This window comes from Herpailurus yagouaroundi, unplaced genomic scaffold (genome assembly GCF_014898765.1).
Source record: "Herpailurus yagouaroundi ecotype Mexico unplaced genomic scaffold, PumYag 159, whole genome shotgun sequence".
In the NCBI taxonomy this organism is placed as follows: domain Eukaryota; kingdom Metazoa; phylum Chordata; class Mammalia; order Carnivora; family Felidae; genus Herpailurus; species Herpailurus yagouaroundi.
The window spans coordinates 41,428,549-41,446,089 of NW_024412400.1; the positions used below are offsets into that span (position 1 = coordinate 41,428,549).

At 37.3% G+C, this 17,541-nt stretch overlaps 1 protein-coding gene across 3 annotated transcripts in view; it reads right to left on the reverse strand.

Moving 5' to 3' along the window:
• The window catches only part of PLSCR4 (phospholipid scramblase 4), a 52,283-nt gene that overhangs the window by 23,543 nt on the left and 11,199 nt on the right, over nucleotides 1-17,541 (reverse strand). Inside the window, exons 2-3 of one of the 3 annotated variants that reach the window (XM_040480413.1) lie at nucleotides 11,168-11,289; nucleotides 165-192 (exon numbers count right to left, since the gene is read on the reverse strand). In XM_040480413.1, coding sequence (XP_040336347.1) covers nucleotides 165-171 — 7 coding nt within the window. In that variant the 5' untranslated portion in view covers nucleotides 172-192; nucleotides 11,168-11,289. Of the gene's footprint in view, nucleotides 1-164; nucleotides 193-1,742; nucleotides 1,936-11,167; nucleotides 11,290-17,541 lie in introns of those variants that run through there. The other 2 variants (XM_040480411.1, XM_040480412.1) reach the window with 2 other exon arrangements.

The following is a 17,541-nucleotide window of genomic DNA, read 5'->3' on the forward strand; positions in this document are numbered from 1 at the left end:
AAATGTTCACATGTATAAATGAACATATTCAAGTTTTCTCTAAATGCTAAAAATAAATAAATAAATAAACCTCAAAAGGAAATAAACTCCAATTTTTTAGGAAAAAAATCACACAATTCACATTTGAAAATAAAGCGTATTAAAATTTATTCATAAAAATTTACCTGACATTTTGAAGAATTCCAATTAGTCCTGAAAAATAAAACATTTTTTTAAGTTTATTTATTTTGAGAGGGAGAGAGAGAGAATGAGCAGGGGAGAGGCAGAGAGAAGGGGACAGAGGATCTGAAGCAGGCTCTGAAGCAGGCTCAGTGCTGACAGCAGAGAGCCCGAAGTGGGGCTCAAACTCACGAACTGTGAGATCAAGACCTGAGCCAAAGTTGGACGTTTAACCGACTGAGCCAACCCAGGCACCCCCAAAATAAAACATTTTAATACTTTAAGATATATGTATGGTTACTATTACGACTTAGTGATACATGTAAAGACCTGTAATTTTTTTAGCTGTCAGTTACCTTTCATTCATTCCTTCATCAATTCAACAAATACTTACTGAGCACCTATTATGTATCAGGCACTATTATGGATGTTGAAAATATAGCAGTATGAAACTAATATAACACTGTATGTGAACTATACTGGAATTAAAATAGAGGAAAATAAAGAAAGTATAGCGGCAAACCAGATGGGCACTCCTGAAGCTTATATTCTAGTGGAGTGAGACCTAAAAACATGTCAAATACATAAGTTTAAATTTAGATACAGATAGCAAATTTAAATTCAGTTTTAGATAGTCACATAATTTACATTTGAGATAAATCATAATAATGTGTTCACAAAAGACCTATATACCTGGCTGACATTTTTGAAGAGTTCTAATGAGTACTAAAAATAAAATGTTTTAAAGCTCTAATATATTTACTCCAACTTATATATACATTATTACTTAGTAATACAATTAACAGGTTTTGTGGGGTTTTTTAAAGTTTATTTATTTAATTTGAGAGAGCACACACATGTGAGCAAGAGAGGGAGGGGCAGAGAGAGTCCCAAGCAGACTTCATGCTCAATGTAGAGCTTGATGCGGGTCTCAGTCTCACAACCGTGAGATCATCAGATACTTAACCAACTGAGCCACCTGGATGCTCCATTTTGTGATTTTTGTCTACAAAAATTACATTTTGTAATTTGAATTACATTTGTAATTCATTTGTATTTTTCAATTACAAATTCAATTACATTTGTAATTACATTTGTAAAGTGAATTACATTTCACTAAGTTTTGTATTAATTCAACAAATATTTACTGAGCACCTACTGTGTAGGCACTACTAGAGATGTTGAAAATACAGTAATAAACCAGAGAAACAGTTGCCCATCATGCCGGAGATCCTAATTTAGTGCCATGAGATTAAAAACACCTTAACAAATATTTCAGATTAAACTGAGGTAGTAGAGTTATAAAGAAACAAAATAAACAGTTCAGGAAAAACATGGATGGCAGTCCCAGGAGGTTCAGGGAAAGCCTCTCCCAGGAGGTAACTTTGAGCTATGTGAACTACAAAAGGCGGCATTACACTAAAAATGTAGGAAGAGAGTTGTAGGACAACAGGAAATATGTGCAAAGGCCCTGAGGTGGCACTGAGTTCGGAATACTCAAGGGTGACAAAGATGTCAGGTATGACTGGGACACAAGGAATGAGGAGAATGGAGGGAAGAGATGGAGACAAGCCTGATCACACCTGAAGGCTGAGGCAAAACATCTGCGATTTGCTGTAACTGCAGCTGGGAAATCTTTGGAGGACTTTCATCAGTGGAGTGATGGGATCTGATTACACTTTATCTTGAGGGGGCAAGAGTGGAAGTACGCAGTGAAGACGGGATGGCAGCAGTAATCCAGGTGAGCCCGATGCTGGCTTAGACAGGCAGGTAACACGGAAAGGGTGAAATGTGGTCAGAAGCAGAATCTGCAGGAGTTTCTGACGCACTAAGAGGAGTCAAGACTGGGTGTCAGTGTTGAGGCCAGGGTACCTGAGTTGATGACAATGCCATTAACTGAACTAGAGAGGAAGATGGTAGGGAAAATGGCGGGGACTGGGGAGGGTAGGAATCAAAAGTTCAGGGGCGCCTGGGTGGCTCAGTCAGTTGAGCGTCCGACTTCGGCTCAGGTCATGACCTCATGCTCGTGAGTTCCAGCCCCGTGTTGGGCTCTGTGCTGACAGCTCGGAGCCTAGAGCCTGCTTCAGATTCTGTGTCTCCCTCTCTCTACCCCTCCTCCGCTCATGCTCTGTCTCAAAAATAAATAAACATTAAAAAAAATTTTTTTTTTAAGTTCAAACTAGGCATGTTTTAAGAGACCAAAATAAGCTTATTTCATTTAGATAAACAGCAGATATATGTAAACATTATGAGAATAACTCAAGAGAAATAAACCAGAAGTTGAGATGGGATTTGAAACAAGGGGTGGGGAGAGATTTCAGGAATTCATTCAAGATAATAAAAAAAAAGTTATTATCAGGGAAAGGAATTTTAAGATTTTTGAGTTCTGGATGGTAACAATTAAAAAGGAGAACATCAACAAAGGCTATTATTTACTGAATGCTTATCTAACGTCAGACAACAGGTTGAGCACTTTCCATATATTATTTTTAATCATATTATCTCGCTCATACATAAATGGTCAACCCTGCTAAAATCAAGTACTTCTTAATTCAAAGTTTCTTTTGGATTTTCTTTCCAATGTTTCGACCTATTCATTAGATCACAAAATGTGGTCATTTGTGTAGTTCGAACTGAGTAGCAAGTCATCAATGCAGAGTAGGTATGTCGAAGAAACATCAGATCACCATATAAGACAGTAGTCAATATGGATACTGAGTCGACTCACTGAATACCACCATGGCATAAGCCAGTGTGTAGATTTCCAGCTCACGTGACTGTCTTGTCAAGCGTGGGTCAAATACCATCAACCTTGTACAATTTCCACTCACATCTGGAACTTCAGCTAGTTGTACAAAGTCCTATGTGTCTTAAAGGCTAAAAAAGTATTCTGGGGCACATCAAAAAGCCAGACCCAATTGCAGACCAACCAAGGAGGACACGGAATGGATCCTATACCTTCAGTGATGGTAACTTCTGGTATTTAGAAAATGACCACACCTTTCTAGAATCTTAAATTCTGGGCACTCCTAGGAATATACCCTCAAGTGACTCTTATACATTACAGAGAAGGTATATACAAAAATGTTGACAACACTGTTCATATTAAAATAAATTCAAAACATCCCTAATGTCCATCAATGATACATTGAATAAATAAATTCTGCTATTCATATGATACAAGAGCCTACTGTAGTGAAAACAAACTATAGCCATACACATCAAGAGAGATGAATCTCAACACTACTACGACACTAAAAAAAAAAAAAAAAAAAAAAAAAGCCACTGGAGAACACATATATATCGTTTAAGAATGTTCAACAGTGGAAAAATGAAACACAATATTTTTTCTCTGATACATATATGGGGGAAACTTTAAGGAAATGTTAAGGAATACACAAGATTCAGGAAAATGGTTTCATATGGAGATCTGGTGTGGGGCAAGTGCTCAGTAGTGGCCTACAGGGGCTTGATATTCCTCCTAATCTAGTTCTAACAGGGTGGTGGAAACAGGAGTGATGGGTTCTCACTAGTCTTTAGAAGGTACATATTTGTTTAAATAGGCATGTGTCTGACATGATTTCACAATAAAAAAGAACTATTTTACAGTTACATGTGGGAATAACCTTCTAACTAAACATATGCTTTTCCTTTCTACCTTAATCCTGGGAACTGTACACCATGAAGAAACAGTGATGGAGACAAATTAGAACAGATTGTTAAGTGCCTTAATGAAAAGGAGTAAATTATCCATCCATCCATCCATCCATCCAAAGTATCTATAGTGGCAAACAGCAGAATGCAAAAGCAGAAAATTTTAACAACTGCTGAATTTAAGTCAAGATAGAGATTTGAATATTTTTTATGTTCAAGATAAAAACTTGAAAGAAGAAACACAGAATTCTGGACCCCAAACATGAAGCAGTACCTCTGGGGTCCAGGTCGGGAAATCTGTACTTTTAATACAGCCCCAAGGGATCCTTGTGTTCAGGCTTGTTTGAGGCTGATCTTGTGCAAAGAAAAATAATAGCTCTCAACCATGCCAGGCAGAACTTAGAATTCAAATCTGATTTAAGTGATTGAGTAGCAACTTGAAAAAAAAAAAAAACCAATCTTTAAATTTTAAAAAATTTATTAAAATCTTTTACAAAGCAACAAACATCAAAATCAAATGTATGTACATACTACCTCACAAGCTGCAGGTGTTCACAGAATTCGTTTACCTCTCCTCTCCTTTGAGATGCTCATTTCTTTTCCTTTTTCACCCCAAATTCTCTTCCCGCTGTTATAAAATTTTACTATATGGCTTTATCCAGAATGTTACATAAGGCAGGATAATTTCCAGTTGGTACGAGCATGAATGTTGTAACTTAATCCTCCCTTAACATTCAATGGATTGTTTTCAGATTTCCCAATCACCGAGCAAGGACAAAAAGTGCCATAGGTTGACAGGAGGCTGAGTTTTGGCTTTACATCAGATGGAATTCAGATTAAAAAACTGAACTGTGTCTCCATAACAAGTCAGCGTGACGTGGTCCCAAGAGTTATGAATTCCAAAGGTCTTTTGCATTTTCAGGGCTTAGGCTGCATACGGGAGAATCTAAGCCAACTGGCACGTAATAAAGAGGGAAAGGAGACGTGGGCTGGATAGGACGAGGTGGTTTGCTGTTTTGCAAGGCAGCCCTGATAGCGTAAATGGAATCCTACAGCAAGAGAGCATTTACATGGGTTCCTCTTGCTGTGTAGAACATTGCAGCTGTGTTGTATCTTGCTCGTCAGTTCCACCTTTGTGAACAGTGACATACTAGGAAAGCTCAATGAAACCACAAGCTCCAGAACCATAACATGGTTATTTGAAACTTCAATCATAAAACTGAGAATAATGAGAATAATGATCAGCTTTTTACAGTTGAATGTTTACTGGAATCTGTCCTGGCGTCTTGGCAAGGGAGCCTCTGGACATGTGATAATCTTGAATTTTCTAGGCAGAAGTCTTGGAAATTTGCTAATGCAGACTAAGACCTCGGGCTCTGCCCGTTTCCAGTGCCTTCAACCATGAGAGGAGAGAAGAGCAAAGCAGGAGGTCACTGTCTGTGCAATTCCTCTGTTTCTTCCTGGAAGGGCAGGAAAAACAGCTGGTTCCTGCAAAGTCGTAGTCCATCTACCACAATTGTCCATTTGGGTTTAACATGGAACTTCTAGATGACATCCTTCGTATTCAAGGTAGGAATACTTGAAGGAGAGACTGGTGCACACCAGCACACTTCAGATAGTATGAACAGTGGTTCAGATAGAGACAGATCCCAGGTATCCCTAACAGCTACGTGACTTCGAATGACTACTCTGCTGTTGGGTTATCTGTTGTGTCATGGGCAGCATGGCAGTTGGATCCACCTCCAAGAATGAAATGGTACACTCAGCACTTAAAACAGTGACTGGTACATAGGAAATCCTCAACAAACATGCATTATTACTATAATTTCACTAAGTAAAATAAACCAGCTGGTGAAGAGACCAAGAATAAGTTTCAGCATTCAAATGTAGTACAAAAAAAGAGCTGCCATTCAGCCATTTAATATGCATTACTAAGCATCCCTGGTGAAGATTTTATACTGGGTTTCAAGCTGACACCAATAACTCCCCATCTTCTGCCACCAGTGAGTATGGTTCTAGCAGACATAATTTTACAAGCACTGTAATGAGTTTCAAATTGGAAAGGACTAGGAGAAAATGGAGGCATTGCTAGAGGGCTTTTTCTATTTGTAGCTAAATGAAAGACAAATGAGTTAGAGTACATCTTACATGTTCCACAGGATTTGCTTTTACTTTTTAGTAAGGTAGTGACATTAATTATATTATTCAGATGAATGGATCTGTCCAGTAATTGACTTTAAAAATAGAAGACAAAGTTATGTTAAAGACATCTTCTAAAAATTACAATATTCATTACAGCTCCAAGATATAAGTATTGAAGTTATTTTTTTAATTATCCTGCATTATGAAAAACTGAGTATTTTATGTCTATATTAGTGAAATACTTCATGGTATATATTTGAGATAATATATGTGTACGTGGTTAGAAGTAATATTACATTTGATTTATTTGAAAGTCTTGATAAAACTTAAATGTAAATGTTGGTTTTTGGTTTTTTTTCAAACATTCATACTTTGTAAACCTCTTATTTCACAATAATCCATGCTGGGTAGATATAAAATAATGTGCTAATAATCCCAGGAACGTATATATGGTTTGCTTTAAAAAGAAATATCTATTAGGCTTTGATTAATCTCTCACATATTAACCATTTTTTTCCATTTCCACAGGAAGTGATGACTACCAACTTTCGGTTGTTACATATAACTTAGTGATATATATGAAAGATTTTGTCTGGCTTTTGACCCAGGATCTGGGAGAAACTTCCAAACCCTTGGGATCTCCTGCGTGATAGGAGTGTCTTTTTTTTTTTTTTTTTTTAATGTTTATTTACTTTTGCGATAGAGAGACAGAGTGCCAGCAGGGGAGGGGCAGAGAAAGGGAGACACAGAATCCGAAGCAGGATCCGGGGTCTTAACTGCCAGCACAGAGCCCGATGCGGGGCTCAAACTCACGGAACTGAGATCATGACCTGAGCCAAAGTCTGACGCCTAACAGGCTGAGCCATCCAGGCACCCTAGGAAATATCTTTATTAATCATGGTAGGCCCTTGGATCACACTCAGGATTATGCTAAGGAGATGTCACTGAATGGGGACTGATCATACCAGAAAGATCACCATGTGATTAAGAGGGTGGTATTTTATTGATCTCATGACCTCTGGGGAGATGGACGGGGCTCTAGATTTAGTTCAATCACTTGCCAATGATTCAAGTAACCATGGCTATGTAATGAAACCCCAATAAAAACTCTAGCCATCGAGGCTTGAGCAAGCTTCTGGTTGGTAAACACAACTGTATGTTGGGAGGGGACGCATTCTGACTCCACAAGAAAGAGGCATGAAAATTTCAATTTGAAACCCTAAAAGACCTCACCCTATGTGTCTCTTCATTTGACTGGTCTTGATTTTTATGCTTCATAATAAAACCCACATTGTAAATGTAACACTTAGAATTCTGTGAGTCATTATAGTGAATGATCAAACTGAGGTGCTGAGAACCCCTAAATTTGTAGCCAGTTGTTCAGAAGTGTGGGTGACCTGGGGATCTCTGAACTAACGGATATCTTATGGGGTGGCAGTTTTATTGGGTATTGTACCTTTATATTCACGCAGTCTGTGGTAACTCTGGGTGGTTAGTTTCAGAACTGACCTATACTTAAAAGTTGCTAAACTATTACAAATAGAAGCACATATATATATACGTATTTCTGATTACAAAAATAAAACATCATTTGTAAAACATCAGTAAGTATAAAGAAATGAACAGAACTCTTAAGGCAACCTTCCAAAAATAACTATTCTTAAAACGTGGGTGAATGTCTTGTGTGTGTATGCATGCATGTATGTCTTTGTTTCTGTGTGTATGCATGGGAGGGGTTTTATAATAAATATTATTAGAAATACTGTGAATAAATATGTGTTTAAGTAGAAGGTACCAATAAACTACCTTAACTTATTCCAACTATTCAATTTTTATCGTTCACACTTTTCTGGTATTATGACTAATGTTACATGATTTCCATTTGCATAAATATTGGCACAAACTTCTGACTATTCCCTTATAATTAAATAATTTAAGAAGGATGTGTATTCTACAGGTCAATGTTTTTACAACTTAGGAAACATTTTGCCAAGTTATCTTCTTTTTAGCAAGGCTCCTTCAGTTTAAACCCAAATCATGTGAGTGACCATCTCAGTGTTAATAAATATCATTTTCCTTTAAATTTTACCAATTTGCTAAGTGAAAAATTTATTTTGTATTACCTGCCATTAAACATAATTCTTAATTCAATAAATTTTAAAAATAATTTGTTTCCTGAATTTCTTGAGAGACAGAGAGAGAGAGGGAGGGAGAGAGAGAATCTTAAGACAGCTCTGCCCTCAGGGGGAGCCTGACACGTGGCTCGATCTCACAACCTTGAGATCATGACCTGAGACAAACTCAAGAGTCGATACTTAACCCACTGAGCCACACAGGCACCCTTTGAAAGAGAAATTTTAACTGGTATGGTGTCTTATAGATTTTAAATAATCACTAATGCAAAAATATTACAAAATAGCAGGTACTCAAGTACCGTATGGAAGGAACTTTTATTTACACATTCAAAAGGATAGTTCATTCTTCCTTTTTAAGTGACCCTTTAAATACCTATTGCTAATTAAACATATAAAGTTTGTATTCACTTCTTTGAAGAAACAAGACAAAGACAAATGGACATTTAATGCACGCCTACAGAAAGAACTCCCAAAATTGGAGGTTTAAAAGCAACAGATGCATTGTTTCTATTTAGCTTGCCCATGGATTCTGGATTGAATATTAATATAACTAATGCGATTACCTTTCTGAAAGAGAGAAAATCCAAATTAACACATGTTAAAGGTACCCTCTGTGAAATCACTGCTAAAGAAGAAATTACTTCCAATCAGATTTGACAGGAATACCCAAAAATATGGCCTCTCAGCCTCCTTAAATCTTATACATTTAGGGTTTAACTAGGTTTTCTGCAGTAAATTCACTAGACTTGTTATCTGTTCTTTTGCCCCCCGCTTTTTTTTTTTTTTTTACATTTTTTTTTTATCTTACATTAAGAGATGAAAAAGGTTGGGCTACCCAAGAACTGATCATTATGTTTTTTTAATTTTATTTTTTTTAATTTACATCCAAATTAGTTAGCTTAGAGTGCAACAATGATTTCAGCAGATTCCTTAATGCCGCTTACCCATTTAGCCCATCCCCCCTCCCACAACCCCTCCAGTAACCCTGTTTGTTCTCCATATTTAAGAGTCTCTTAGGTTTTGTCCCCCTCCCTGTTTTTATATTATTTTTGCTTCTCTTCCCTTATTTTCATCTGTTTTGTCTCTTAAAGTCCTCATATGAGCGAAGCCATGTGATTTTTGTCTTCCTCTAACTTCGCTTAGCACAATACCCTCCAGTTCCATCCACATTGTTGCAAATGGCAAGATTTCATTCTTTTTGATTGCCGAGTAATGCTCCATTCTCTATCCATTCATCCATCAATGGACATTTGGGCTCTTACCATACTTTGGCTATCATTGACAGCGCTGTTATAAACATTGGGGGGCATATGTCCCTTTGAAACAGCATATCTGTGTCCCTTGGAGAAATACCTAGTAGTGCAATTGCTGGGTTACAGGGTAGTTCTAGTTTTAATTTTTTGAGGAACCTCCATACTATTTTCCAGAGTGGCTGCACCAGCTTGCATTCCCACCAACAATGCAAAAGAGATCCTCTTTCTCCACATCCTCACCAATGTCTGTTGTTGCCTGAGTTGTTAATGTTAGCCATTCTGACAGGTGTAAGGTGGTATCTCATTGTGGTTTTGATTTGTATTTCCCTGATGATGAGTTAAGTTGAGCATTTTTTCATGTGTCAGTGGGCCATCTGGATGTCTTCTTTGGAGAAGTGTCTATTCCTGTCTTTTGCCCATTTCTTCACTGGATTATTTGTTTTTTGGGTGTTGAGTTTGACCGGTTCTTTGTAGGTTTTGGATACTAACCCTTTATCTGATAAATTGTTTGCAAATATCTTCTCCCATTCTGTCGGCTGCCTTTTAGTTTTGCTGATTGTTTCCTTCGCTGTGCGGAAGCTTTTTATTTTGATGAGGTCCCAGTAGTTCATTTTTGCTTTTGTTTCCCTTGCCTCCACAGACGTGTTGAGTAAGAAGTTGCTGCGGCCAAGGTCAAAGAGGTTTTTACCTGCTTTCTCCTTGAGGATTATGATGGCTCCCTGTCTCACATTGAGGTCTTTCAGAACTGATCATTATTTTTACAGCCAATGTTTCAAATCAGAATCTGATCTACTAATAATGATCCTTTTTTATCTTTAAATTGTATTCAATAGGCAGTACACAGATACTAATTTCATAAAAAGCTTTGGGTACTATGACAGAGGTGGAAACAGAGGCCCAGAGAAGTTATTTAAAGGCTTTTCCCCAAGGTTGTACAGCCACTGAAGTACTGCCAGCATGTGACCAACAATCCAGTCCCCCCACTGCCAGACTACAATGCGTTGCTATCCACCTGTGCCTTCCTCTTATCTACCGCAGCCACACCAGAACTCTTCCGTATTTACCTCTGAGGTAGGGTGGAGTGGAAAAATAATAAAAAAACAAATACAATTTAACGAGCCACTTTTCCTTGTTTCTGGTGATAGCCTTGGTAGAATCAAAAGGCAGACACAACTAGTTCAAGTATGCTTCTTTCTGAATATGAAATTCATTTCATAACCAAGTAGGTCTGGTCTTTGAATCATTCCTACGGTAATGGGGATACATTTATATTAATCCATCTATTTTGGCTCAGGACAAGTTTTGTGGATTACAAATACACTAATTCATATGTGATATTACCATGGATAATGTTAGCTGTAAATGTTAAACTCAGTCAGTTTACTTATTTTACTGAATACAGTGAGTATGTGAAGAATTCATTCCTTTAAATACTACTTTTAAATACTTTTTTTTTTAATTGTAGAGAGAGAGCACAAGCAGGGGAGAGGGGCACAGGGTGAGGGAGGGAGGAAGAGAGAGAGAGAGAGGGAGGGAATCCATCTTAAGCAGGCTCCATGATGAGCATGGAGCCTGACGTGGGGCTTGATCCCACAATCCTGGGATCATGACCTGAGCTGAAATCAAGAGTCAGATGCTCAACCAACCGAGTCACCCAATCGCCCCTGAAGAATTCATTTCACAAAAAAATTCTACAGTAAGATTTCTCATGATATAAACAGAGCTCAGGAAGAAAGTGCTTTTCAAGGGCCTCCTCACCCTTCCTCCCTGGGAAAATGGTCCAAGAGGAGATCATGTTTATAAAAGGGAGTACTAGGGTCTCACCTACTCTGCTATTGCCCAACAGATCTGCTGGACCAAAATGAAAACACTTTTCTATCTTGGAGGTGGTATCATGTGGTGGAGAGAGTGTAGAGGAGTGAAGAGTGGCCTCCTGGTAAGGAATCCTAAAGGGAATGGGGGAAAGAAAATTAGCAGCAGCTACAAGCAGAAACAGTTTTGAAAAAGTAGGGGCTTTAAAGGGGATTAAATTTTGGTGGAAGCCCTACTAGAACATAAGTCTCCTAAAGGAAGAGATTTTTACTTATACAACTCCTTACACATTCTGGATCATGACAGAGCACAGGATTTATGCATTTTACAGGCATCAGTTTCCCTGCATTAAAAAAAAAAGTGTTGTATATTCTAAATAAATTTAGAATTAAATTAAATTTCCTTTTTTTAAAAATTCTTTTTTAATATTTACTTGAGAGAGAGAGAGAGAGAGAGAGAGAGAGAGAGAGAGAAAGCACAAGCAGGGGAGGGACAGAGAGAGGGAAACACAGAATCCAAGGCAGGCTCTGAACTGTCAGCACAGAGCCCGATGTGGGGCTCAAATTCGAGCTGTGAGATCATGACCTGAGCCAAAGTCAGACGCTTAACCGACTGAGCCACCCTGGTGCCCCAATTTAAATTTCTTTATGTGAAGGCTTTTTTGAATGTTAGTTGACTCACATGGAGATATTTTCCCTAATTTGCTCATGTTTGTCACTTTTGCACTAGTCTATATTATTACATTGTTCTGCTCACAGTATAAATTATAAAATGAAATTCTCTTGACCACATATGACTTCTACAAACCTGCTATGTAGAAGCTACTGAAAATGTTAATCTATTTATACACAACATACTACTTACCTATATTTTATATGTTGCACACTTACCTATATTTATATACTATTTATATGTTACATATTGAAATACACCAGAATACTAAGCCACAGTGCTGAAAAGAGTAAGCAAACCAGTCATGTTTTTAAATTCTCAAACAGAAATCATCATTACATTCCTATTTAAAACTAACTGGAATGAGGCCAAACAGAAAACATGATTCTTTTCAAGTAAAAAATTTTAACACTTTTTACAGAAAATTTAAAGTACTCTTTAAATTAGCAGTTAGCTATAGAGAATTGTGAGGTTATGTACTGATTAAGACCCCTAATAAAATGGCATAATATGTTTAAAACACTCAGTTTCACCGGGTTTCAATTTTAGATATCAGTTACTAATTATCTAGGAGGTGCCAGGAACTCTGTGTGTTTTGAGTGAGGTGGGTATTATGGTTTTCATTACACAGATAAGGAAAGAGAAGCTCAGAGTTTAACCTGTTCAAGTTCAGTTTTACAAACTGGGGAAACTACGGTTTAAAACACCCTCATCAGAGGCCAGACTACTATTCTAAACACCACTGAAAATTGCCTTCTGTCTCCTTGTTGCCCTCTCTCTCCTATGCCACCCCCCTCACACTGCTTTCAAATTATCCAGCTCTCCTACTATCCCCTATAATATGAAAATTAGGCCCTTCTACTGAGCTCCCTGTCGACTTCCATTTTGTAAGGTTGTTGAAATATATTTTGAAAAATGTTTGAAATGTATTTTGAATATATTTAAAATATATTTTGAAAAAAAAAATGATAGGTTACATGTTCCAGTTCTGGGTAAGATCTAGTAAACCTACATCACCCTCTCTCTCCCACTGAATACAATTAACTAACCTAGACAGAATGATTTGGCAGCTATTTGAAGACTCGGGAAACCAAATAGTAGCAAGAGCATGGGAGAAGAAGGCCAGAATTGGAAGTACCATAAACTGGAATCAGGCTCCTGATCTGTCTCTGGTATCCCTAACCTGATATATTTCAAGGCAGCCCAAAGCACGGCAGGAGGCACCAGGCGCAGAGACAGCTCCAGGACAAGCCCTCTGCTCCTGGCTTGAGCAGCAGGAAGGGGAACTCCTAAAGCTCAGAAAGAGTTGGAGAGTTTCCCAATACTTTTTCTTTTTCTCCACTTGCTCATGCTCCAGATCTTGACAATCCTACTGTGGAGAAAGGTGTGATTGCATCCAAAGAGGCTCAGAGGTGCCTGGAATACTAAGAGAGGGAAATCTTCCCCTGGATATAAGGACCTGGGGTCCCAAGAGGATGCGGTGAAACTTCCCCCTTGGTTTCTTTTCTCTCTGTGCCCTTTAACTTGGCCTTGTACACAAGTTAATTTGTGGGAAGTACACAGCAGAGAAAGGTAAATAAAATTTCATTTTTCGGGTTCAATAGCTGAAAAGGAGGCCGAGAAAACTGGTAAGGAGATGGTGGAGGAGAAGCTTCAGAAAGTGTCCCAGTAAAGTTATTTATAAACTTCTGCATTCATCCCTGAGTGATGCACACATGGATCTGATCCTAACAAAAACTTTGAGAACTGAAGGGAGACCACAGCCCAGGTCTCAGGCTGGCCACTGCACTGCAGAAGAAATCTAAATAGCAGGGCCAAGACTTTGAAGATCAAAACCGACACTCGCATCGCAACACACAGAAGGTTGGTAGAACCTGTGGCCTGAACCCAAACGGGTCAACAGCCTGCCAGAACAAGAAGAAAATCGATTTCCTCCACAGCATCTAAATCAGACTCAGAACTTTTTTAAACATAATATTCAAAACACAGTATCCAGGATAGAGCACATGTGTACAAAGAACCAGAAAAGTCTAAACTCATGTGGGTTGAGAGCCACCACTAAAAACACTATTCCCAAGATATAGTCCAGAACGCAGAAACAGATTAAATACTACAAAAAGATGGAAATAATGCTGAAAAAGACAGGAAATGAGACACAGAGGAATGAAAAAGAGAACAGGCAGGTATAAATTATAAATATGTCAATAGTTACATTAAATATAATGTACTAAGCCTATCAATGAAAAGACCTAGATTATCAAAATAGATAAATGGGTATGTTCTTATAATGATCCAATTACATGCTTTCTGAAAGAATTCACTTCACATATAACGATAAAGTAGACTAAAGGAAAGAAGATAGAAAAGATATACCAAGCAAACATGTGCAAGAAAGATGGAACATAAAACAAATCAAAAACAAGTAGCAGCTGAGTGTCATCAACAGACGAATGGATAAAGACGTGATATACATATAAACCGTATGTGTGCACGTGCATGTTGGAATATTATGCAGCCATAAAAAAGATGAGATCTTGCTATTTGCAACATGGATAGACCTAGAAGATATTATGCTAAGTGAAATGAGACTGAAAGACAAATACCATATGATTTCACTCATATGTGGAATCTAAAAAAAACAAATGAACTAACAAAAGGCAGAAACAGACCCATAAGTACAGAGAACTGGTAGCTGTCAGAGGGGAGGGCGGGGGCAGGAGATGGGCAAAATGGGTGAAGGGGAGTGGAAGACAGAGGTTTTCAGTTCACAGAAATAAAAGGCACAGCATAGGAAATATACAGTCAATGATACCGTAATAGCAGTATATGGTGATAGATGGTAGGTACACTTGTGGTGAGCATAGCGAAACGTATAGAGATGCTGAATCACTATGTCGTACACCTGAAACTAATGTAACATTGTATGTCACCCATACTCAAAGTAAAAAATTTAAAGAAAATATTGGACATAAATCCTACCTTAATGGGCATGTATTAAACAATCCAATCAAAGGCAGAGATTAGCAAAATAGGTATCAAAGAAAAAAAAAACATGATCCAACTACACACTGCATGCAAGAGACATCATTTAGATTTAAAAACAAATAGGTTGAAAGTAAAAAAAAATCAAAAGTACATACCATGCAAGCAAGTGCTAACCAAAAAGGGCAGTGGCTATATACTTTAAGACAAAAACTATTTTAGGAGATAAGGAAGGATATCTTATAATAATAAAAGGGTCAATCCACCAGGAAAATAGAACAATCATACACATAACAAGAAAGTCACAAAATACATACAAGCAAAACTAGACGGAATTGACAGAAGAAACAGGCAATTCAACAGCAACAGTTTGAGACTGCAATACTCTATTTTCAATAATAAATAGACCAACCAGGCAGAAGATCAATGAGAAAATAAAGGACTTGAACACTTCTATGAACCAACTAAACCTACTACTCATTTACACAACACTGCACCCAACTATAACAGACTAGATTTTTCTCAATGTATATATGGAACATTCTCCAAGATAGATCACTCATCAGTCCATGAAACAAACCTCAATAAGCCTTAAAAGACTGAAATCATATAAAAAGTGCTCTGAAAATTACAGAATTAAATTTAGAAATCAAAAACAGAACAGAATTTTGGAAATTTATAATATGTGGAAATTAAACAATATGCTTCTACATAAGCAACAAATTAGCAAAAAATTCACAAGGAAAATTAGAAAATGCTTTGAAATGAATGAAAATAAAAAGACAAAATGCCAAAAAACATGAAATGCAGCTAGCACCATGCTTAGAAGCAAATTTATACTAGTCAATGCACATGTTTTTAAAAAGATGGCTCTCAAATCAATAACCCAAGCTTCCACCTTAAGAGCAGATTAAAACCAAAGCAAGCAGAAGGAAAGAAACAGTAAAGATTAAAGTAGAAAGAAAATACAAAACAGAAGAAAAAATTAACAAAACCAAAAGTTTTTGCTTTGAGAAGATCAACAAAAGTGACAAACTTTTAGCTGAACTAATGAATAAAGAGAGAAGACTCAAATTACTAAAAGCATTAACAAAAGGAGGCATACTGCTATTGACCTTACAATGAAAAACAAAAAAAATTATGAATATGAGCTACTATATATCAACAAATTAGATACACTAGATAAAATGGCCAAATTACTAGAAAGATATACTCTACCAAAACTAACTGAAGAAGAAAAAGAAAATCTGAATAGAATCATAACAAAAAATTGAATTAGTAATCAAAAAAGTTCCCAAAGAGAGCCCAGGCACAGATGACTTCTTTGGTGAATTCTACCAAATGCTTAATAATAAACACTAATCCTTCATAAACTCTTCTAAAAAATAAAAGTGAACATACCCCACCTAATTCTAAGAGTCACTGTGACCATGATATAAAAACAAAAGACATCACAGAAAAGAAAGCTACACTAATACCCATTATGAATATAGACACAAAAATCCTCAACACTAAGAAACTGAATCCAGCAACACATAAAAAGGTTTATACACCATGACCAAGTAGGATTTATACCAGTGATAAGATACTGGTCTAATCCAGATGGTAAAACGACACATGAAACCATGCTCAACGTCACTCATCATCAGGGAAATACAAATCAAAGCCACACTGAGATACCACCTCACACCGGTCAGAGTGGCTAAAATGACCATATCAGGAAAATATAGATGCTGGTGAGGATGTAGAAAAGCAGGAGCCCTCTTGCCCTGTTGGTGGGAATGCAAACTGGTACAGCCGCTCTGGAAAACAGTGTGCAGGTTTCTCAAAAAAATTAAAAATTGAACTATCCTATGACCCAGCAATAGCACTGCTAGGAATTTACCTAAGGAATACAGGAGTGCTGATGCATAGGGGCGCATGTACCCCAGTGTTTACAGCAGCACTTTCAACAAGAGCCAAATTATGGAAAGAGCCTAAATGTCTATCAACTAACAAATGGATAAAGAAGATGTGGTTTATATATACAATAGAATACTACTTGGCAATGAGAAAGAATGAAATCTGGCCATTTGCAGCAACGTGGATGGAGCCGGAAGGTATTATGATAAGTGAAGGTATTATGATAAGTGGAAGGTATTATGATAAGTGAAATAATATGATAAGTGAAATAAGTATTATGATAAGTGAAATAAGGCAGAGAAAGACAGATACCATATGTTTTCACTCATAGGTGGATCCTGAGAAACTTAACAGAAGACCATGGGGGAAGGGAAGAGGGGAAAAAAGTTACAGAGAGGGAGAGAGGCAAGCCACAAGAGACTCTTGGATACAGAGAACAAACTAAAAGTTGATGAGGGGTGGGGAAGAGAGGAAAGTGGGTGATGGGAATTGAGGAGGGCATTTGTTGGGATGAGCACTGGGTGTTGTATGGAAGCCGATTTGACAATAAATTATATTAAAAAAAGATACTAGTCTAACACACAAAAATCAAGGAATGATTTAATAAGAAAAGTCAAAAGCACCACAGTCAGCTCAATATATGAAGAAATGTATCTGACAGAATTCAAAACCTTATCTGATTTTTTAAAAAGTCCAGTCAACAACCTAGAAATGATATGAAACTTCTTTAATCTGATAAAAAGCATCTATACAGTGCCCCACTGCTAACATTACGCTCAATGGAGCAAGATTGAATGCTTTCCCAAGACCAAAGAACAAGACTAGAACAT